The following is a 24,429-nucleotide window of genomic DNA, read 5'->3' as shown; positions in this document are numbered from 1 at the left end:
TTTTCCTACACATTGTATCCAAGACTAGCACTTTTAACTGTGGGCGCTGTTTCTGGTCCAGACATTTACAGCCTTGCACGGTGTGGCCTTTGGGGTGAAGGCTAAAACTGTTCATGGATTGTAATCACCCTCTCACTCCCGTACTTATTATCACTGATGTTTTATCTCCTGACTAGATTTCCAACAGCAAAGGTTTCTGTTGATCCTTAAGATATTTACTCAAGATACTACTTACAGGTGAAGTACAATTTAAATAATACACTAACTCACAGACATGACAGACACACATGTGTGGGCAAGTGTGTGTCTTGCGCTACGGGTGTGGGCGTGGGTTGTCTGGCGCAGTGCTTCTTCCTGTCTGGGCTATTTTCATATGCTGATCAATAATTCAGCTTAACAGACCATAAAAGTTGGTGTGACACATCCAAACACACATGCACGACAACACACAAACACACACGCCAAATGGATTACATACCTTATGCTCTCCCATACACATTACTGCTTTTTTAACTATGTTTGTCACTTGTAATTAAACACACACGCATGTCTGTGTGAATGCACAAAACACACACACACAAACAAACACAGGTTGACGGACTGACCACAGAGCCACAGTGGATTATGTAGATGACGAGGATCACAAGAATCAATTTAGCGCTGTTGTGTGTTGTTGTGTCTGCGAGTTTCCTTTTCCGAGCGTGCAAATCTAAATTGGACGTGGCCATCATCTTGCAGCAGAACACATTACTTTATGGCATTTATTTGTTTGGAGTTGACTAAATGTCAAACAATTAATGGGACATTATGCAGCTTCTGTCTTTTGTTAAATTTTTGTCGTGCTGTTCCCTCGCTCCATTACCTCACCCCTCCCTGGGTGTCTACTCTCTGCTCATCATTTTACAGATTGTTATTCTCCATTTATTTTAACCAGTGGACCAGAGAGGAAGGGGTGGGGGTGGCAATAAGTGGAGATAACAGGGAGCAGCTTGAGGAAAGAAAAAAGGTAGGGAGACTAAGAAGAAGAATAAGAAGAAGAAAGATGAGCATAATGAAACACTGTTATGTAAAATAAAAATAATCCTACTCCGGTAACCTTAATGACCCGGGCAACCGTACAGACAGCAACCTTAACAATGGCCCGGTTTAGCTCTGTGGGGGACTCCTCACACATGGGCATGCACATAACTACAGATGAGCAACTAAGAAATGATCCACGTTAACCTTTTGGTCATTGAGGTGCGTGCATTAAGCACAGTGATTTGTCCAGCTGTGAGAACCTGAGAAAGACACCATCGACACATTATGGATTACACGGCAGCAGCAGTCTATGAGTCCTCAATAGAAACTAAGTGTGTGATCCTAATGAGAATAGCAAGAGAATAATCAGCTTTTCAACTTCATACTTTAAGCTGTCAGTGTCTAGTTGCATGTTGTGCAAGCGACCTATTTTCCACACAATAGTAAAGTAACAAGCACACGTCAGTTGCTTTTCATGTTTAATTCTAATTTTTTTCAGTCTGGCTGCTATTCACGTCATCATTGACGGTCACTTGCTATTTGGAAGCTCGTGGTAACTCTGCTCAGCAACAAGAATCAAGATCAGTGTTGGGTGCTGTAATTATATGACAAGTTTGTGAAGATGTTTGGGGTGGCTGTTGCTCAGTGGGTAGTCACCTTATTGGAAGGTTGGTAGTTCAATCCCTGGTTGCATGCCAAATATTGTTACACCAAGTTGCTCTCTGTTGGAGTGTGAATGTTAAATAGAAAGTACTAATGTGCTTGTATGAATGGGTGAATAAGACATGTTGCATAAAGTGCTTTGAATACTCAAGTAGAGTAGAAAAGCACTATACAGACCGCTTACCGATAGAAAAAATCTGACAGTAAAGTACAAACTGCCTCTCTGGGCACATCTATGAGCTCTGATTTCTCCACGCACCTGTAAATGCAACATGTTCTATGAAGATAGTAGCAGGAGACCCAGACCGGTGCAATTTAAATAATACACTAACTAAAGTAAGTGTATGCTGACCAAGAAAAAGCAACAAAAGTCATTACAACTCATCCTGCTCTCTACATCATGTTTTTGCTTGTATACTCATGTTTTTATTTTATTTTTTGAGTGTTTGCTTCCTGCACTTGTGTGCTTTCACCTACTGTGACCGTCTATTGTGTCCTGTTTAGTATCATCTTGTCTTGTTATCTCTCGGTTCCTAGCAAGTTTTCCTAGTGTATTTAGTCTGCCTGCATTTACGTCTGTGAATTTGTCTCATACACTCCTGGAGTCATCCTCATGTTCACTCTCTCACTGCATCTAAGTAAACACTGTAATGTGATTTTTTTGTCTGAGTTGTGCGTTTGAGTCTTATTTTGCCTTCATCGGTTGTTAGAGAAGTTCATATTTCAAGAGGTAAAAACAACAGAGATGAGGCTTCAAGTTTTATTTATGCCCAATCAAATTCTGTAGTGCTCCTCGGGCCGGCTTGGTTCTCATAAGCTTAAAAATTAAAAAAGAGACATTGTATATGTTCTTCTCATTAAGACAAGGATGTGTGGCTTATGTGTTGTTTAAAACAGGTTTAATAACTGCTAAATACATGACAATGCATCCAAAACATAATGATTAACAGTGGTCCATGCATATTTTCATGAACAGTAATGCGGACATAATTCAAAGAAAAAAAGACATCTTTTTTTAGAATTAACCAAATTTTTATCTGTTAATATGCATTAATAGGTGCATTGTGTGAGGCATCTGGTTCAAATCTATGCCAAATGAAAACATGTCTGTCCATCCACTGTGGCGACCACTTGAGAATAAGAAAGTACCATCTTCTTTCTTGTTGGCTTTTGTGTGGAAGTAATCAGTCTGACTTTATCATGAGACTCAAGCTTAAGCATCTAAGCTTACAACGTACATCGCCATAGTATCTGCAAGATTAAGCACTCTGATGATGACGGTGTACACACAAACAAACACACAATACACTGTGTCTGTCACCGCAGACAGACACGCACAGGCAGACGAAGTGTGTGATTTTGAATACTTTCTCTGCACTCACAATCAGTGTTGGTCAAGTTACTTGAAAAAAGTAATCAGTAACTAATTACTGATTACTTCCCCCCAAAAGTAATCCTGTTACTTTACTGCTTATTTATTTTCAAATGTAATTACTTACTTAGTTACTTAGTTACTTTTTAAAAACACGATTTACAACCTGAATAGGTAATAAAGCGATAGATCTTTCAGCCCAATTCTACTTTTTCTGCATAATCCATCATACAAAATGTAATCAAATGGAAAAGTCCCTTTTTAAAACTTGTTTTATTAGTTCTAATCTTTTAACTTTATGCATCAAGCAAAAATTTTATTATATGCAACATTCTCTGACTGGAAGAAATTTGTTTAACATTTAAACCTATTTTCTGCACATTCCAGCACATAAAATAAAATATTTTTTCTGTGTTTACGCTCAGTCTTTCAAATAAATGCAAGTGAAAAAAGTAATCAGATTACATGGGCAGTAACGCGTTACTGCGTGCACAACACATGTGCACAAACACAACGCAGCAGATTAAATGTCACAATCCCTAATCAGTTCTCTTCAGATGTGCAGATGCCCACAAACACAAATGTGACCTCATACACACACATTCAGACACACGGTCAGGTGGATGGGGTGTTGTTATCCTAGTAATTGTTCCGACGGCAGTCGTGACAGCCGAAAAAGTCTGAATGACAGACTGGACAGTGAAATAACCTCATTCACTCATTCACTAACACCTGGTCTATAAGCAGTGTGTGCGTTTGTGTGTGCATGTGTGGGTGTGTGAGTAGGTATCACCACGAGGAGAATGTTTGCACCACTAGAGACAAAGCTACTGATTAGTATTTTTCATGATGAAGCAAGTGATTTGGAACGGAGAATCTTGGAAAAGGGGGCTGGAAGGAAGGAAGTTTGCAGAAATGCAAGGAAAAGAAGGAGGAAAGAAAAAGCCGTGTAACTTTTTACTTTTCTTTTTCAGTAGACACTGCCTCCACCTTACATTTTTCATCTCTTTTGCTATTTATATATGTAAAAAAACCCTATTTGAATAATTAATAAGTCAAACGAGCGCGACCTCCATGTTTCTCTATCCCACAGTGTTCCTGTCTTTCTTGAACTCATCTGAAGTGTGACATCAGTAGCTTTCATTTTTTTTAGTAAAGGCAAAAAGTTTTATTTTGTTAGTGGCTTGATCAAAAAATGACTCAAGCAGACACATTTATTGTTTGACAAAAGGACATTTTACATTCATCTCCAGATTATGGACTTTGATCTGAAGAGGTTGTAACATTGTTTAGGTTTTTATGATCTCATTCCACATTGTGATCCAATAAACTATATTGCCAAATGTATTCAAATCAAATCAAATCACTTTTATTGTCACATCACATGTGCAGGTACATTGGTACAGCACATGTGAGTGAAATTCTTGTGTGCGAGCTTCACAAGCAACAGAGTTGTGCAAAATACAATAATGTAAACAAGCAAAATACAAGAATGGCTACATCTGAAACTAATAAATATATGTACAATATATAATAGTATATGCATTTCTGGATGTGTATACTAAATATTTTCTACGTGTGTGTGTGTGTGTGTGTGTGTGTGTGTGTGTACACATATTTTACAAATTAAATAGAGTAAACAATAAATAAAATATATAAAAATATATATTCTGTCATATATATTCTGTCACCAATGCAAATTATTGAATTCAGTTGTTCCAATTGCTTCCATGGCCACAGGTGTATAAAATTAAGCACCTAGTCATGGAGACTGCTTCAACAAACATTTGTGAAAGAATGGGTCGCTTTGCGGCGCTCAGTGAATTCCAGTGTGGTGACGTGATAGGATGCCACCTGTGCAACAAGTCCAGTTGTGAAGGTTTCCTCACTACTAAATATTTCACAGTCAGCTTCTAGTGGTATTATAAGAAAGTGGAAGTGATTGGGAACGACAGCAGCTCAGGCACGAAGTGGTAGACCATGTAAAATCACAGAGTGGCATCAGTGGATGCTGAGGTGCATAGTGCACAAAGGTCACCAAATTTCTGTAGAATCAATCACTACAGACCTCCAAACGTCATGTAGCATTCATGTAGCTCAAGAACAGTGTGTAGAGATCTTCATGGAATGGGTTTCAGTGGCAGAGCAGGTCCATCCAAGGCTTATATCACCAAACGCAATACAGATTTGGTGGATTGGGGATTATGGTGTAGTACTGTTTTTCAAGAACTGGGCTCGGCCCCTTACTTCCAGTGAAAGGAACTCTTACTGCTTCAGCATACCAAGATGTTTTGGACAGTGTCATCCTCCCAAGTTTCTGTGAACACTTTGGGGATGGCCCCTTCCTGTTCCAATATGACTGCACACTGCTGCACAAAGCGAGGTTCATAAAGACATGGTGAGCGAGTTTGGTGTGGAAGAACTTGACTGGTCTGCACAGGATCCTGACCTCAACCCAACGTAACACCTTTGGGATGAACTAGAGTGGAGACTGTGAGCCAAGCCCTCTCGTCCAACATCAGTGTCTGACCTCACAAATGTGCTTCTGAATGGTCAAAAGTTCCCATAAATACTCCTAAACCTTGGAAAACCTTTCCAGAAGAGTTGAAGCTGTTATAGCACGGATTTATCGCTTTAAACTGTGGTAACACTTTTATGACCTGTGATGTAATAAAATTATGTTACAGCCCAAAATTTCCATTTGCTGTTCCAATATAATCTAGAAGTTTTACACATATAGGACTTGTTTGTCAGAGACATGTATCCAGTAAATCACAAAGAGTTAAGATAAACTGTAAAAACCTGCAAAGTCAGCCCGGCGTGAGCTGATGGGAATCGTTATCAGGTATAGAAATGACTGTACATGCAGTTCATCTGTGATATCATCACTTCTTTGCTGGCTTCTCTCCTCATCCCTCTTTGCTTCACTTGCTTGATTTATTACCTTCTTCTTTGTCCTACTGTTCTAATTACTGGTTTTTGCATGTGTGTGTGCGTGCGTGTGCACTAGTGCCTGTCTTCCCTCTGGACTAAAAGCTGTACATGATTCAGGTCTACATGTCTGGTTTCCTCTCAGCTGCTGTCAAGCTCTCTTTCTAACTGTTTGCACCATTGCTCTGTTCTTTGTCCCACTTTATTCATTTTCCTTTTTATTCCTCCTTTGTTTCTATGAATGTCTCTTCATCCATGTCAGTTCCACCTTGAGTTCCTTTTAATCATTTTCTAAGAATTTCTCTCCATTAATAATGTACCTTTTTGTCCATTTCTATTTCTACTTTTTTTCTGTATGCTTATAATGACTAATGTTCATGATGATGCCCATCTTTTCTCCTCATAATTTGCCTTTTTGTAGAGAGCTCAGAAGTTAGTAGAATATGCTGTCACCATCATCTTTGACTCTAATTGGCTTAAAGAAATGATTTTATATGGTTGTTATATCACTTTTCTACTCCTCCTCTCTGTGTCCACCTTCTCTTTTCTCATTTTATGCACTTTTTAGGACCTGCAGGCCTTAACCCACATTGCAAAGAAACACACATCTACTTGCTATCTACAGGTAGTAAGTCCAAGTAAGTCCACTTATGAATAAGCGTGGTATCTTCAATGATATGGCCCATTCCTTCTTGTTATTGTGTTAGTGTGTATTTATCACCGTCCTGCATACTATAGTAAAGGCACTTATATATAGCCCTGTGTATTATATCTAGGTCTATTATGAGGCAAGCACTTCACAGTACTGTTAAGTACTAAAGACCTTGGAGGCATTAAACTGCCTCAAAGTAAATATGCCATGAGTCTCTGTAAATCTGCCAGACTCACTGACTTCCATGCATCCTTGCTTATTTTCTTTCATGCATTTCCTTCATCAGTCCCTTCCTTCCTTTCAGTCTGACTTCCTTCTCTGCTTTATTACTTACCTTCTCAACTCTTACACTCCCCCCTTCTCCTTCCATTTCTTACATTATTCTTCTGCGACATTTGTTCCTTATCTTTTCCTTCTTCCTCTATTTCTAACTTCCTGAAATACTTGCCATCTTTTCTTTTCTCTTGCTTTCTCTCCTCTTTTCAACTCTAAGCCTGCACTGGATCGATAAAAGGGAAGGTGAGAGGGCGGTTGGCCTTTACGCTTGTTTCTTTATACCATGAGCAGAGGTACTTTGGGAGACACAAAGACAGCGAAACAGAAAAGGATGTCTATGTTTTGTGATTATGGGTCTCCTAGGAACAGTCTTTTCTCTCCTCTTGTGTTTTGTCTTCAACGCGTACCTCACTGGATTGCTACATATTATTTTATTTCATCATTCATTCATTTTAATTCATCGACATGTGCACGGCAGTCCATCTAAGGTGACATGAAGAAAAGAAAGAGAGATCAAGGGGTGCTGATGTCACAGTGGATTATGATACATAAAAACTCCAGAATATTGTTATGAATCTCACTACTGTACATGTAGATGTTTCTGTGTTACAATTAGTATGATTACTAATCTTTATTGAGAAAAGTGGGTTAAATACAGGCTACTGTAGCCCAGCGGGACAGCGGAGAGAGGCAAAGAAGTGGTACTTAATTTAGATAACGAGATAACACATTAACTAAAGAATGAACTTCTGAATAATTTTCGAAATTTTTGTTTAATGTAAATTTATGAACTGAAACAAAACCACGTTCAATTAGATCAAATACAAAGGTGAAAGGAGCACATACTGTCAGTACAAGCTGTGCACACACAGTTTATGGTTTTCTTTGGTCAGTATACCCGAGTTAGATTTTATTTATTTGTAAGCAGCAAGTTTTAACATGATCGAATTTTCTTTATCGTGTTGCCAGGCCACACTCCTGACCTCATGTTCTACCTTTGGCCATTTTAAACTGTGCCCAGGACAGAAACAGCTGCATTGTGCTGCTAACACAACTTCAGCTCTTTGCAAACATCTGCACAGACAGCATGCTAATGCTAACCTAGCCAAGAACCCAGAGTGATGTTAAAGCTGCGCAAATGCCGACCCCAGCCCTGAACTTAACAGGTAACAAACTGATAAGAAGTCAGGCTGTAGCCTCTGTTTCTACCTCTTCATGTTTCTACAGTAGAATCACTGTGACGATTCTACTGTAAAGTCTCTTTGTGCTGGTTTTCATATTTGCTCTATGCTGTCAGCTTTGTGTTTATCTGTAAATACTGAGAGAAAGATCACACATGTGTCCTCATTAGAGATTTGTGTTGGTGTGTGGGGCTGTAGACTCTGGTTTATATTGTTAAATGGTAATTATGAGACAGTGTGCTTCAGGTCATTTTACAAAGAAAACGTTCTCCTGGGAGTAATTAAGTAATCTATTACATTACTTTTAAGAAAATGTTCTTTGCAATATATGTAATACATTACTTTTTCTGAGTTACAACCCCAACACTGATCACAACAAAAAGGGGAAATACCTCCAGCATGCACAAACATTTGACCACAGAGCATGCAGTTCATTTGCATGAATGCATTGTTGTTGATATGTTGCTTAGTGATGGTCAGAAAATAGACGACTATGTATAAAAATCAGTATCATTGCTAAGTAGTTAAACCCATTGCATTTGCACTTTAGTCCCATCTCCAAATACTTATGGATGTAACTGTATGTGTAAACATTCAGAACATCCAAAAAATAAAAATGGAAAGGGGGAAGTTAGGGATTAAAACGAGATATGGAAAACTCTAGTAGAAGTAACGAAAAACTCATAAATAAAAACAATTAATGAATTCAGGAGGGACATCTAAATTTATACAAATGTAGCAGGTGTAGTAAGATGGAAATGAAGAAACGGGAATAAAACAAAACAACATCTTTGTTATATCATAAAAAGAAAACGAAAATGTAAAATGAAAACCTGAGTGAAAAAACAGATCATGATAAAGGATAAGGCTTAAGAAAAATATGTATTTTTTAGAGAAACTGAAACACGAGCTGCACATCTAACGGCATCCACACAGTGAAGAGGATTAGGTTCAACAGTGGAATGAAGAACATTATCTGCTTGTTGAATGTTATTGATTGTTTGGTGAAAAGTAAATTTGACGGCGTTTGTACTAGTAGAGTTTTTGTTCTTGTATGTCTGCAATAACATGTGTTCAGTGTGATGTCTGTAGGTGTTCCGTTCCTCTTACCTCCACCAGATGTGGTGTTGGGTTGAAGCCGCACAAGTTACACACTTGGCTGTGACACTGCGTGCAGGTATTGTAGTTAGGTGGGTCGGAGCTACTGATGTTCAGCTCTGTTTTACAAAGAGGACAGTTCACTTTGGGTTTCACAGGCTCTGGAGCAACCACAGGTGCTGCTGCCACAGGCTCCTGCTTCTGCTGCACTTTCTGCTGATGAGTAGGTGTTTTCTGCTGTTGCTGTCCTTGTGGTTGTGTTTTTTGTCCTTGCTGTCCTTTCTGTTGATGAGCAGGTGACTGCTTCTGCATTTCTTGTTGTTGGGGCACGGTCTGCTGCTGTTGCTTCTGGGTTGGCATATGGGGTCCACCCATAGGACCACCCATTTGGCTTGGTGCATGAAGACCTCCCATTTGGCTCGGTGCATGAGGACCCCCCATTTGGCTTGGAGCATAAGGACCTCCCATTTGACTTTGAACATTAGGACCACCCATTTGGCTTGGAGCATGAGGACCCCCCATAGTGAATGGTTTAGTACTGGTGGTCCCTTGTTGTTGCTGCCTGTTGTCAGGTGTTGCATTACTGAACACCACCTTGCCTCGTGCAGGGCTTGGCTGGGTGGAGGCGGTAGGTAGCGGGTCAACATTGATCAAGGTACTAGCCTGATTAAGCAGTGATGCCCCAAAGCCAAACAGTTTGGTCAGGCCATCCTGGGCAGGAGGGGCCTGACTCTGAGGTCTGTGGGCTGGGGAGGATCCAGCACTTCTGGTCTGGTCGTGGCGTGCCATAGATTGGTGCATTGGGGAACCACGACCCAAATCTGGTTGGGAAGGTGCCTTGGTCAAACCAGGGAGGGGTACTGCACCAGGGTGAGGAATCCGAGGACCCCCTGGTTGGCTAAAGCCTCCTGTGGGACCTCTAATAGTTCCTGGAGCTCCAGGACCGGTCTGGGAGTATGGATCAGATCTCATGCCCTGCTGAGAAGGCCCTGTATGAGACTGGGAGCCACCAGGGCCTGGATGTCTCTGTAAGCCAGGGGATGTATAAGACTGAGTCTGGGACCCTAGCTGTGATGAAGCATATGACTGCTGCTGAGACTGTGGATACTGCTGCGACTGGGAGTAGGGCTGAGTCTGGCTGTAGGGCTGAGACTGAGGTTGCTGTTGCTGCTGCTGCTGCTGCTGCCGCTGGGTGGGCTGACTCTGTGCCAAAGATTTTGGCTGCGCTGCTGCTGTCGGCTGTGTTGGCTGAGGCGCAGGCTGCTGAGGCTGGACAATCGGCTTGGCTTGGTGGGACGGAGAGTGAATCTGCTGTTGGCTCTTAGAACGAGGCGTGGTCATATCAATGCCGAGAGCTCTCTGCATCTGACAGTTCAGACACAGCCATTCCTGGACCTGCAGGCAAAAAAAAAAAAAAAATACAAAAAAACTAATGAGTATGCTTAAAATCCACTTTTTCAATTTGAAAAACCATTTTACTTTGTCTCTGTAACAATAATGCATACATAGTTTTTGGCAACAGTTTGGTCGAAGTCTTTCATTGGCACTATAGAGTTAGTTCTGAGTGAAATATTCGCATGGTGACTGTATTGTGAATACGTCAGTCAACTAAATGGAAATAGGTTCAATGTAATTTCCTTGACCACATCTTTGGCATTACCACTGAAACGTAAATCAGGTATCTGTCAGTTTGAACAATTCTTTGTGTAACACTGGAAGGGTCAGTAAGGCTCAAGAACGTTAATGATGTAGTGTTACCATTGAGCTATCACTATAATTAATTCATATTTTCTTTCAAAGGTGATTACTATTGATTCCTCTGAATATTATTGATGACTCAGACATGACACACTAGTGTTTCCTAGTTTCCTAGTTCCTAGTTTCCACCCAAACCACATAATCTGTGTTCATTCACCCGACTTGCACATGAAATATGATTCATTAGTCTTTCCATAGATGTCTTATGTAAAGACAATATAGCAGTTATCAATTAGAACCAGAGGGAGAGAAATCAACCACAAACTGACTGCAATGCTTAATGACAGCACGGTAGAAACTGCAACCGAAGTGAAAAGAATTGCATCCCTCACATGTGCCAAAAAACATAATCCACACAGACACACAGGTATGCGCACATGCTACCATACAGATACAGCATGAGCACAAAGGAGATACAAACAGATGTACAAAGAGATACAGTCAAATGAAACAAATATGCAACACTCCTCACCATCTAAAAATAAAAATAAAGCATCACCCTGCTCCTCCTCCTCCTCTTCTTCTGTCCTCCTCCTTCCTTTTCTTCCTCCTCCAGATGAGAGCTGATACTCCCTTGTGTCCGGACCTTGCTTGCTTCTCTAATTTCTCCCGACTGCGAAAACAACCCAGCTCCTCTCTCAGCTGTGCCAGTCTCCTCTTGTCCTGTCTTTCCAACTGTAGCTTTGCATTCACCACTGCTACCTTGCTGCCATAAATAGTGCTATTTTAGCTCCCCTGCAGTCAGAGCAAAGCTAGTAAATCTCTGCACGTTTCATGCATTTCTCCCATCCCCTTTTCTTCCCACAATGCAATGCGCAGATGTACTGTGTTACCCCACCCGCTGTTCAATAACACCCCCCTACCCACCCATCCCTTTTCTAATTTTTTTGCAAAGGGGTACAGTGGAAGTTGGCTCCTTGAATTTAAAGGGTAGGATGTGCAAACATTGGGACAGGAGAGAGAAAAAAGCCTGCATCACTCACATACCCTAACTAAGCAATTTCTCCCACTGTGCTGCTTTGCTGTCTGGCATTTTCTAGCTTGACAGCATTACTGATCCCATGTTCCGTTACAGCTACATCGCTACACCCCGACATCGTCTGTTCCTCCTTAACATATTCTCTCTTTAGCTTTCCTACCTAGCATCTGCTTCTTCTGTCTCTGTTTTTCTTCTTTAATTCTCTCTTCTTTCCTCCTCTTGTTTTCATCTTTATCCCATTTTTCTGTTCTCTTTCTGATCAGTTTGAAAATGTAGGTCTCGTTCCTCAAATAGCTAAAGTGGAAAGAAATTTAAAAGTCTAATTTTGCTGTGCACGGTCCTCCTATGTTGTGTTGTCATAATTACATCTGATGAAGATGCAGAGGGGGAGAAAGAAGAAGAGAAGTGGATAAGGAGGAAGAGAAGGGGGGACTGATTTTAATCCTGTCTCCCTGTCTACCCCTCTGCTTTAAACACTACATCACAAGAGACATTGGAAGGAACGAGGGATGCAGTGAAGAATGGAGGGATGGAAAGAACAGGGAGGAGATGGAAAAAGCAAACAGTGGAGAGAAAGAAGTCAGCAGTTTTTTTAATCCCAGCAGCTCTTCAGCTCTCATCATGTCAAGCTTAATCAACAGCACAGCAAAGCAGAATCTGAGCTTCCACGATGTGGTTAAAACCAGTGAATCCTTTGCACGTGCACCTGTGCCGTAACAGATGAGGAACAATGTCTTTGCTAATTGTGCAGGAGTTACAGGTTTTGTTCAACAATTTACACAAAAGTGATGATAACTCTGCCCTTTTTTTAAACACAGAAGAGAAAAACCAAGTGGAAACTACAATGGATACTAAGTCTGGGGTGTACAAAACAAACCTCACTGGGTACATTGGTTTTTGTACATGCAAAATTACAAAGGGTGTGATCAGCATGCTCTGAACCAATCACATCTAATCATTCAGACAGAACTCTACCAGTGACAGAGAATCACAACAAAAAAGCTCGGCTTACAAAAGGAGCTCACGACTTTGTCGCCTGCAAGTTGGTTGGCATGATATTGGCCCCATTCTAATTCAGACTCTACCTCTTCCTCCCTGGACACTAACACTGCATTTGTGCCGCTCCAAACCAACTATCCTTAAGTGAGAGAAAATCAAGGGCATCGTAATGATGCTGCTGTATTTCAAGTCCCCATTTCATTAAAAGACCTTGGAGCTACACTGGTTTCAGGTTCTGTTTAGTCATTTCCTGTTTTATTATGAATATTTATTTCATTTAATTCTACTTCTTATGTTTGTTTTTTAACCTCTAGTTTTGTCCTCCATCTGTCAACAGTAATCAAATTTGACTCTTATGTAGCTCTTCGCAGGTGTCACATCATCTTGTTACTCCTTGTACTCGACCTAACTAGGCTTTTCCTTGTGCATGAGTGCATGAGCACTTGTGCATGAGCTTTAGTTTCACATAGTAAAGCATGAACAGTTGTAGACGTAGATCTATCAGAGGTTTTTAGTAAGGTAACCTCTTGAAGTGCAACAGGAGGAAATGTCTTACAATCCAAAGATGTGCACTCGATATTATCCATTTTATATAGCGCCAAACCACAACAACACTGGTGTCAAGGTGCTTCATATAGTAAATGCTACAATGCTAAAATCCAATCAACAGCAGGAATTCAACCTTGTAATTACTGTATTTCTTAATTAATACACTAACTATAAGGTTACTGTAGGCGTGAAGGCCTGCAGACTTGAAAAACAGACTCATGTCTGTGTTCACAAATTTCTACCAGTCAGCTTGCATGTGGTGTGCTGCTTAGCTCAGACCATTTCCCAGACCCACAGAAGTTATCAAAAGAATAAATAGCTGAAAATGTATTTTTTTTTTGAAAGGAGGAAAATGAGCCCTGACAATCTCCAACAATGCTGACTCTGCACACTCACACAGGAGGAAAAATGGGAGGGGGGCGGGGGGCTTCTCTGCATTGTAGCTTCTTATGCATACATCACAGAAACATGAATCAAGATTTAAATGGAAGAGCATACTTATTACATGATATAAATTGCAAGAGAGCTTTCCTGTTCTCAAGCATTTTCAATAGCACAGCACATTTGACCTTCATATGATAGAAGAATTGCTTTCAGTCTAATCTTTGTTAGCTCTTGGTGCAAATATGTCTGCAAGAACTGTTTCTCCTGAGGCTGAAGCGCCAATAAAACTTAAAGAATAGTATAAAGAACAGCTTTATTACTGGAACAACACGTTTCGGCCTGTGCCCTTCGTTATATTACAAATACACACATTTATATACAGAACATTTTGCCTAATAACAGAATATGTTGTTTACCAGTGCAAAAAATGAATCATAATATGTTTATTAAGAAGAATAACATAACCTAGTGACCTGTTGTTAAGGTGTGGTGAATTAAAAACATATAAAAGTACTGTAAATGCCACAGACTTATTTACAAGACTGTGAATGATGTTTTCCGAGAAAAACAAGCACACTGCAGACTATAACTGTAACCTCTTATCTCCACTTTGAGAAGCACAGCTCTCCTCAAGGATTCTGATTTCCTCAATCACATTTCACTTTCTCTTTCTGTTGCTACCACTCTTATTTCTCTGTAGACACTTCACACCTCCACCCACACACATGGAGGTCTCAGCTCCTCTTGCAACAGTCATTAGCCTGAAGGTCAGGTCTGTCTATTTAAGAGGCTGATCTCTGTCAGTATTGTGTCTCTACGACACAATATGATCGCAGTGAAAACAATTGGATTCATCTTTAACAGGGCCAGAGGTGTCAAACAGCTGAACAGATGCTGTAATGCAGATAGGGAGACTCATTTGATGTTGCCCAAATGAATACAGATGTTGCAGGTGGTAAGAAATAGATAAACTGTGTTTACTCAAATAACCAAACTATAGCAGACAGTTAAATATGAGCAAGAAAACCATTTTGGCAATTAAGAGAATGAATTGGTGAATATGTAACCCCCCCATACTTTCTGGTGAACCATCAATCAATATCTTTAATCATTTACAAGTCAGCACGGTGAACGCAGAGGCATCTGTTAGTCCTAAAGGAATAAAAAGAATAGGAGCCAGGGCTAAAAAATTAATTTAGATTAAAGATCTAAATAAGAAGATTCACAGCTGGGGAGGGAGCATAGAGGGTTAAACAATGAAGTCATTAGAATGGCATGCCAGTGCAAAATCCATCAAAATGTGGCTGGGACAGATGCACGAAGAACATACAATGAAGCTCTACTTTTGAGTACAGGAGTCAAGTGGAAGTTCACTGTGACTCTAATTTGTAACTAACTAGCCTGGAGACACAGACAGAGAAGACAAGAGGAGGTGGGAGGGTCAAGATCTAATCAGTGAGCTAAAACAGCATAGAGGAGGAAGTCTGTGAGGTCTTCATGGCTCTGCCTTTCTCACTATCGCACATCTCTGTTTGTTTTTCTCCCGCTATCTCCTAATTAATGAAAACAGTTAATAGGAACTAGACAGATGAGGCTGAATAAATTCATTAATACATTTAATGTTGTTATCCTGTTGATTTGCAAGGTTCAAACTGCCTGAATTACACAGAGTACTTCACATGTAGAACACAGCAATAGTAATATAAATAATATATATGTATACACACATGCATACATATACTAACCTTTAAAAATGAGCCTATGTTCTGTACTCAGTCGAGAGTACCTCAGTGAAAGCATGAAACTGGCAACTGAATATGAACTTAGTCACACTGAAAAATGCGCACACATAGGGGACACACTCTCATGCACACTGACCAGCTGTCAGCATAAAATATTCATGCTACCTATCTCCAAACACTACTGACCAGGTGTTACCGCCGTTTCACAGAGAAAACTCCACGTGTGATTCACCACATCATCTGCCGCAACACTGCCAAACATTTCTCGACATTTCTCTTTTCAGCACAGTAAAAGTACCTCATCGATCTGTATTTGTTATGAAAATGTATTTTAATCCAAGAGATAGTTTAGGTGAACACCCATGCAGTACTCCGTGACTGTCTTGAACCACACTCAATCCTGAGTACGTAACCTGGAAGCTGTCCAGTGCCAGCAGTCACAGGCCTATGCTAGTGGCAGCAGCTTAAGTGTTTGGATGACAAGTGCCTTGTTCAAGGGCATCTTACCAGAATTAATGCAGACTCACAAGAGCAGAAGCCCCACCACCTTGTAATAGGTCCTACAGTGTTCTTTCATTTGACCACCTTGGAGATGCTAAAGGAATCGAGGATTACGTGCATGCATTTTAGCACTTTAAGAGAAACTTGCGCGTGTATGGTATACTCTGTGACATATACAGGGCTGGACTGTGAAGCAGGGCTGAAATAAACACCAGTGTCTCAGTGCTCCTATAACAATCTTTGGCAAAACGACAGTATTTGAGAAACCTAGAGGACAGAATCCACTGGTAGTCTCAGTCGATTTTATTTCATCATGGTACTTGTCATAATGTTGCCTTAGATAAGCTCACATTGAGGATTTACTCACCCACATGATGGTTTTTCAGACTGATGGTTTTTCAAGTACAGTGGCATGACACTTTTTCTCAAACATCCCACAAAATTTGCTCAATTTGCTTTGATGCCACGGTTCTTGTCCGCAGCACTGAGGTATGAGTCGTCACATGAATTAAACCTGACTTCTAAGTTGAAGCTGTTGTCTTTGTGGGAGTATCTGTGAAACTGTACCATCCCCAGTAAACAGCGGGGGATGAAAGAGCACAGCAGGAGCAGAAGTAAACTGTTATAGCTGCGCTTTAGAATTATAGTAGCTAAAATATTTCATTGTGCAAAGAAACAGTGCAAGGGTCTATTTAGGATTAAACGTATGGCATGGTTATGTTTTGCCTAAATGAATCTGAGATGAGCTGTAATTGTCTAGAGTGGTGACAAATGTCACATTTGAGGTAAAGTAAATGAAGGCTATGTCCACTGTTTGAAGCTGTTTGGTTTTTTGTGGTTGTTGAGCTTGAGCTTATGTATATATTGTGCACCTCTATCTATATTCACACACAAAGTCCATTAAAATACAGCCTAACATGCATGTGCAGGATTCATTTGCACCTCTACTGAGGGTTACATACAACGCTTTTAATAGATCTGTCAATCTGCACAGTGTGGAGCTTTACAGGCTGAAGAATAGGAGGGAAGTAGACAGAGACGGAGTGAAAATACTCTCAATGTAAGCTTATCATAGTAGAAGTGTTTGTGGAAATCCAGGGAAACACTTAAGAGCAATTTTACCTAATATTGTGAGTTTGAAAATCTAAAAAATACATTTTCAAATGTTTCCATTTATATTTTAATCTATGTTTAATACTTTCATTCATATTTGAATCAACTTTACATCCTGGTGCAAAACTGTGGTAGCCCTTTAAATTATAGTTTGGTAACAATGTGGTAAGAATGGGCTAATAAGGAGGAAACAAGAAGGGGAATAACAAGTTATTACCACTTAGTTACTAAGTAATTGTCTTGTATCAACCGTGTTAATTGCTGTATAACATTGTGTTGACATGTTCATCTTTGGGTAATAATAGGCAACAAACAGTACTGTATTTCTCATACTATAAGGGACACTGGATTATAAGGCACATTAAGTTTTTCTATTACGCTGCAAGCAGGGTTACAAAATGCAAAACTACCATGTTTCTACTTTATTTCACAGTAATATTTCCTATAATTCAAAACCAAAATTCAAAAACATGTTTGTGTTTGCTAATTGGAATTTTTGTTATCATGAATTGGCTATTTTATAATACATAATGTTATATTAGTTAAGCTCCTGTGTCAGTTTCTCATTGCTTCAGGTAAATAGCTTAAAAGCTACAGAGAAAATTTGTCAGTGTTCATCTTATGAAAAAAACAATTTTCCTTTCAATAGTAAGAATTTAATAAAAGAATTTATATTAAATAAATAAACTGACAGATTAGATACTAGAATTTTAACTATACTGATTTATGTACCTTAATGAAAACTAATACCTTATGTAACTAATACAGTGGATTTTGAAATCTCTGTGTATCATCAAATTTTACCATTCAGTTTATATGTAGGTGTGGTGCAAACCAAGCAGCATGTGGTGCTGTATATTACAGCACCACATGCTGTAATATACAGCATGTGGTGCAGTTTCTTATACAGTAGATAAATACACGGAATTTACTGAGAACCTTCTAAGATACATTTGCTCTCAACATATGGAGATTAAGAGAGATGCCTGAAAATAAGAACACTCAACACATTAATGTAGCTACTTCATCTAAAAGAATGACTACATGGTATGGGAATATATTAAATGAAACACAGAGGCATGCTGCCACTGTATGTTCCATGTTTATCTCCAGTTAATCATAGAGTGGAGGCTCTTTTGCACAATGACTTCAGTGAGCGAACACTTTGTCTGGCTGCTCACGGTCATGGCAACAGGCTAATGTTTCGATCAATATTCCACGCAGATAGCGGACAATCCTGCAAGTATTCCTGTGGTGAATCACACAGATTCCACAGCTAATTATGGAAACACACCAGTACAACACAATGACACATTTCACTGATACATTACAATTCCTACCCCTTGTCAATAACCTTCACCAACACAACCACCTGCCTGGTTTATACTCAACTCTTAAAAGCCCTCCGAAAATTTTACACAGACTTATTAGATGTCAGAAACAACAGAATAACAAGGTGAACTCTCACATCACATGTTAAAACACACAAGGCTTAGCGAATAATTACTATTTTTTTACTGCTAATAAGTTTAAACTAAAACAAAATGTAAAAAATAAATGCTAAAAACATTGCACCTTTTCCCTCACCAAGTAATAGTAATATAGGAATTAATGTTTGAATTTGCTTTTTAGCATTTAGCTGCTTTACTTTCAAAGACCCAAAACTTTCACTGTCATGGCCTATATTGCACTTAATTAGAGTGGAAACATTGATATCCATGATTTAGTACACCTGCACACCTGAGGTTATTTTTAAAGTGAGATGATCACCATGCTTTAAAAATCTCATCCTTGTATCAACAATTGTTTTTTTTTTTAAAACTACACTTTTGTCATCTTGTAGTAACATTATATATCAATGACAAAGATTTATTCTAGCATTAAGCACACATCACAGCACTGACTAAAAGATTGATGGCATCAACATTAAAATAAGCTAAGGAGTTTAAGGAGCGGGTCACGTGTTTTTCTGACAGAAATGGGACACTTTGACAGATTAGATACTAGAATTTTAACTATACTGATTTATGTACCTTAATGAAAACTAATACCTTGTGTACCTAATACAGTGGATTTTGAAATCTCTGTGTATCATCAAATTTTACCATTCAGTTTATATGTAGGTGTGGTGCAAACCAAGCTCTTGTTATCATGAATCAATCATCATGCTCTACCCTAAAATGTAGTTAAAACATTTATTTATTGCATAGCCCCCTCAACAAAGCTCAGAGCTGTTGGGCTATGGCAGGGGTGGGCAACTCCAGGCATCGAGGGCCGGTGTCCCTGCAGGTTTTAGATGTGTCCTTGAACCGACACAGTTGATTTAAATGGCTAAATTAGCTCCTCAACGTGTCCTGAAGTTCTCCAGAGGCCTGGTAACGAACTAAGCATGTGATTCAGGTGTGTTGACCCACGGTGAGATCTAAAACCTGCCAGGCCCTCGAGGCCTGGAATTGCCCACCCCTGGGCTATGGGCATGCATTCCCTTGGGGTATTTTGTGGTCTCACCCTAATAGCCTCAGTTGCTGTGGACATGCATTATCATTTCAGGCCTCCGTTTGCCCCCAGATGCTGACTATATAGAACCTGGAGTATTTGGAGGCCAGGTCAGCACAGTTTTTGTGGGTCACGTTAATATTTGTTGAACCAAATCTTCTCCCAGCTTCTGTCCCAACTTTGTCCACTTGCTTCTCTGGGGTACATGGGGAGTACATATTTCATTACAGACTAATAATAATCCTAGGTCAACAACGCACTACGTATAATTCGTTCATTTTGTCAAACTGTCATTTCTTAAGTTAATAATCATAATAATAATAAATACAATAAATGTAATCTGTAATAGTTTGTTAGCTATAAAACCTAGTGTCAGTAGATTGTGTCCTCCTGTTTGTTGAGGTCATTGTAATCGTAAAGTCTTTATAGACTTTGGACACGGTGACACAAACCTTAAATTGTACCATTTGAATACAGAGAGAAAGACTACCCCTTCATTCAAGATCTAATAACACCACAGCTGACAGTTCATTCCCTGCTTTGTCCAGATGAATGTCCTATACACACACACACACACACACACACACACACACACACACACACACACACACACACACACACCAGCACAATTACCATCAGAAAGCTTCTGGCCAAGAGAAAGTCATAAAACACGTTTCACTTCTTAGGTTGCACACCAACACACACACACACACACATCTCGAGGACGATTCATCCACAGCCTCTCCTCACTGAATAACTCCAACTGGTCGATAGTATTGACCACTACCACACTACAATATAATGCATGTTTCTTAATTAAAATCTGGCTCAGCACTTCGGGCCCAATCTAATATGGTCACAACCTCAATGTGAACGTTGTGTGAGGTTGAGTGTGTGACGGTTTGGGTTATGATGTTAGTCACAAGGGACAAGGTTACTACAGTATAAGGGGCTAGAGAGCATCAGTACTGTGTACTGTGTGGGTCGGTGTGTGTATAAATGCACAACTTGTGATTAAAACCTGCAGTTGAAACTCTGCTGTTAAATCAATAATAGATTTGAGTCAGACTGAAGAACAATACCGCGGGTTCTTCAATGGACAGCTGGGTGGGAAAAAAGAACTCATAAAGCATTTGGAAATGTTTGGAAAATAAAAATGCAAATGGTCAGACTGAGCAGAGGAAGAAGCTGAATAAGAGCAGGAGGATTAGAATGAAAAGACAATGACAGGAAAAGGAAAGAAAAACAACGCGTGCATGAAAGAAAAATCAGGCGAGATAGGAGCGCAAGAGATAAAAACACAGAATAGAGGAACAGGGTGGATGATGGGATTTCCAATGCATTTTTAATCAAATGATAAAGAAAGTGGTGTTTCTTGTTTGTTTGCTAGAAATGAATTACACAAACATGAATGATAACACAATCTGTTTACCTCTCTGTCACACCCATGTCCTCTGATGTTCTGCACACAAAAAACTGTATTTGAAACTAAATTTACATCATGTTGCACCAAAAAATGAGTTTGGCATAAAAGCTTTTTACATAGCTTTAGCAATGCTTTATCTATAGCAACATTACAGAATAATAAAGACGACATCGCTTGAATATTATAAATGCTATATAGTGTTGAAAGTGCTGATTTTTCATACTTTTCCTAGAAGGGAAGAATGACTAGCCAATAAAGTTTCTTTAATTGATTTAACGTGTTAATGTTTCTGCTTTGATTAAATTTCTTTGATGATTTAAAAAGCCTCATGAGACAAATTATTGAGGACATCGCGCCAAAGGGTGTCTGCAGTCTTCAAGACACAGAGACCGATAAGACATCTCTCCAACCAGGAAGCTAGTCAGACAGCCAGATGGTGCAGACCTGTTTGCAGAGGTATGACAGTGTGAACGAGTTGTATCACCTTCCCCTCAAACAGTCTTATCATGCAGTGACAGCACCCAGCCGTCCTTTTAAAAACCACCTACGGCCAGTCTTTCCCTCTCCATCAGCCGCTGCTTTCTCTCCTTCTCTCTCATCCTTTTATCGACATCCTGCCTTCTGGTGTGTGGAGGTGTGATAGAAGTGGACATCAGTAGCGTCTGTATATTTTTGAGTTTGTTTTGGACTCTGAGGATAATTAAAAGTGTGCAGACATACACAAACGTGTGTGTAAAAGATCACTAGTATAGAATGGACCACCAAGTGCTGTATAGTGTGTCCTGCTTTTACATAGCCGACTGGCTAATCTGACAAGTATGTCCTGGCAAATCAAACAACATATAGAAACAAAATAAATAAAAAAAATACTCCACAAGACGATCACAAAGTTACAGTATAACACATAAGGTCAATGTTGGTCTCTTTAACCCCCATCTTCATTGTCCTATGACCTTAACAAGTTAGCAAATTTAACATAAACAGCAACATTTCCTTAAGACTGGAAAAAGGCTGATTTGCAGTTTTCATTCACTTCAGCAGCAACAATTTGAATTACTAATGCAGAGCAATTTCAGTCAACTGCAACTTCAACAGAAAATAACAGTGAAAAATGTATTTTGCTCCAGAAAGAAAAAGTAGATAGACTATGATTTTAGGAAAACCATCACAACTGCAATGAGTAAAATTTAAAATATAAATTTGTTTTTAAAAAAGGAAAATTTGTAATACATCAAAATTTCTCAAATGAGATGATAAAAAAAATGCCACATTTCTCATCTTTTTTCATTTAAAGCACGTCGTTACAAATTCCTTGCAGCTGTACTCAGACTTGTGTGTGTGTGTTATTGTTAAGCTGAGTGTTTATGGCAAGCAGACTAAAGTTTGCATGTTTTTGATGCTTGCATGTTTGCTTTCCTAAGCGTGCACATGTGTGCACTAACGCATTTTTGTACACCAAGTGTGTAAGTGTGTCCAGGTGTGTGATGCTAGCCCAGGGCCCCTCTCTCTCTCTTTCAGTTCTCGACTGGCTGGAGCCTCTCTGCTGCTCTGCTCTCATGGTTAATGCATGTGGAGAGAGAACTCTTGTCCCTCTAGCTTCTCCTCTTCTCTTTACTTCCCCAGAATAGAACTGATCCTCACCATACATGAAGGAAGATAACTCCCATTCCTTTCCCATTCCACACACAGCAAAGAAGAAATTAAAAAAGCACAGAGTCAGAGAGAAGGAGTGAGCGATAAGCTGACAGAGAAAAGGCTGGGGAGATAGGGAGGAAAGGGAGACATATGAAAAGGTAAGGTGGGAAGAAAGAGTAAAATAAGTCTCAAGAGCAGAGACATGAATGCTTTTAGATTCCCTCATCCCTTCTTCTATCCATGTGGAACTGTGCATAATGGCAAAACAGGATATCAAATAACTGCAATGAGCAACACTGAAACTGCACGTACCGAGTCTCAGGAAGCAACCAGTTAACAATGGAGAGAACACTGCAGGGGACACATGGTTCGACTCTGTTGGTGCTAAGTGTTACAATAAACAGTGGTGGCAAGCCAGGGAAGGATCATGCCCCTACATGAATGGCTTCTACTTTTCAATCAGAGCCACAGCAAGAGAGCGAACTGAGGGGTGACAGTCTAAAGATCTTTTCAGCATATTCTGTCATTTAATTTTTAGAGCATGCTGTCATTGTTTGCTCATTGTTTAACAGCAATTTAATAATCATCCACCCATCCATCTGTGGTCTGGAACATATCCCAGCTGTCACAGGACGAGAGGCAGGGTACACCCTGGACAGGGTGCCAGTCTATTGCAGTGCTGCGACTATCATTTATTCTTAAAAATAGCCTCGGAGAAAGCCATGATCCCTCTCTATGTGTTAGCTCTGCACAGACTGGCGACCTATCTGGGGCGTATCCTACCTACTGCCTGATGATAGTTGGGATAGGCTCCAGCCAGCACAATATCTCTGTAATAAAGAATGATACTGAACTAACAGCCATCTTTATGATCCAGGTTTCGTTTCCTGTTTTTCTTTCTCCGGTAGTTTCCACTGCCAAGCAGGCTTGGCTTCAACCAGTGCCAAGTTAAAGTGGCACAACAGACACAGACACACAAACATAGGGAAGCTATCAATGTGAGACTTCCGCTGGGCTATAATAGGAGATAAATCTGAACTGTCCTAAGAGTGACACACACACACACACAAACACACACACACAAACCATTTCCTGTAACTACTATCTGCTATTTAGAGGGAAATTTATTCAGCTACATCAAAGAGGGCTGCAGGTAGATTGGTGTTTACTGTAATGATTTCCCCTCACTGGAACCAAACACCCACAAACATAAAAACATGCCATTTGGCACTACATACACTAAGCAATGGGGCTGCACAATTAATCAGATTTTAATCTTGATCACGTTTTTGGCTTCTCACAATTAAATGAACATGATAGAGCGATAATGAAAATGTTAATTGTGCCAACACAATTCAAAGTAAAAGCAAATCCAGCACTCCCTAAATGACTCCCTCCAGATGGGCCAATCATGTTGCACCATGCAGTTTTAGGTTTCTTGGACAAGTCTGGATGAGTAAAACTTTAAAAGACAGATACACAAGAAAATTTAAATTGTCTGGCAGAGAAGAAGAACCTGTCCTTTGAAATGAATCACCATCCATTGTTTGGAAACACCTCTGCTTTAGTGCAACTGACATTAACCAAGAAACCATATGCAAAGAGTGCTGTAGGTCTGCACCACAAAGCAACTTGACTAACTTATTCAAATGTT

The 24,429-nt window shown here is 39.8% G+C and overlaps 1 protein-coding gene across 3 annotated transcripts in view; it reads right to left on the bottom strand.

The window, feature by feature from the left end:
* The window catches only part of bsna (bassoon presynaptic cytomatrix protein a), a 133,624-nt gene that overhangs the window by 83,649 nt on the left and 25,546 nt on the right, over positions 1-24,429 (bottom strand). For all 3 annotated transcript variants that reach the window (XM_085443476.1, XM_085443477.1, XM_085443475.1), the window contains exon 2: positions 9,206-10,588. In XM_085443476.1, the coding sequence (XP_085299602.1) occupies positions 9,206-10,588 (1,383 nt within the window). The remainder of the gene's footprint in view (positions 1-9,205; positions 10,589-24,429) is intronic.

Source organism: Copadichromis virginalis, linkage group LG20 (genome assembly GCF_057382275.1).
Source record: "Copadichromis virginalis isolate Kocher_CV1m ecotype Utaka linkage group LG20, C_Virginalis_male_GT1.1, whole genome shotgun sequence".
Lineage (NCBI taxonomy): Eukaryota > Metazoa > Chordata > Actinopteri > Cichliformes > Cichlidae > Copadichromis > Copadichromis virginalis.
This window is presented reverse-complemented; position numbering and strand designations above follow the sequence as displayed.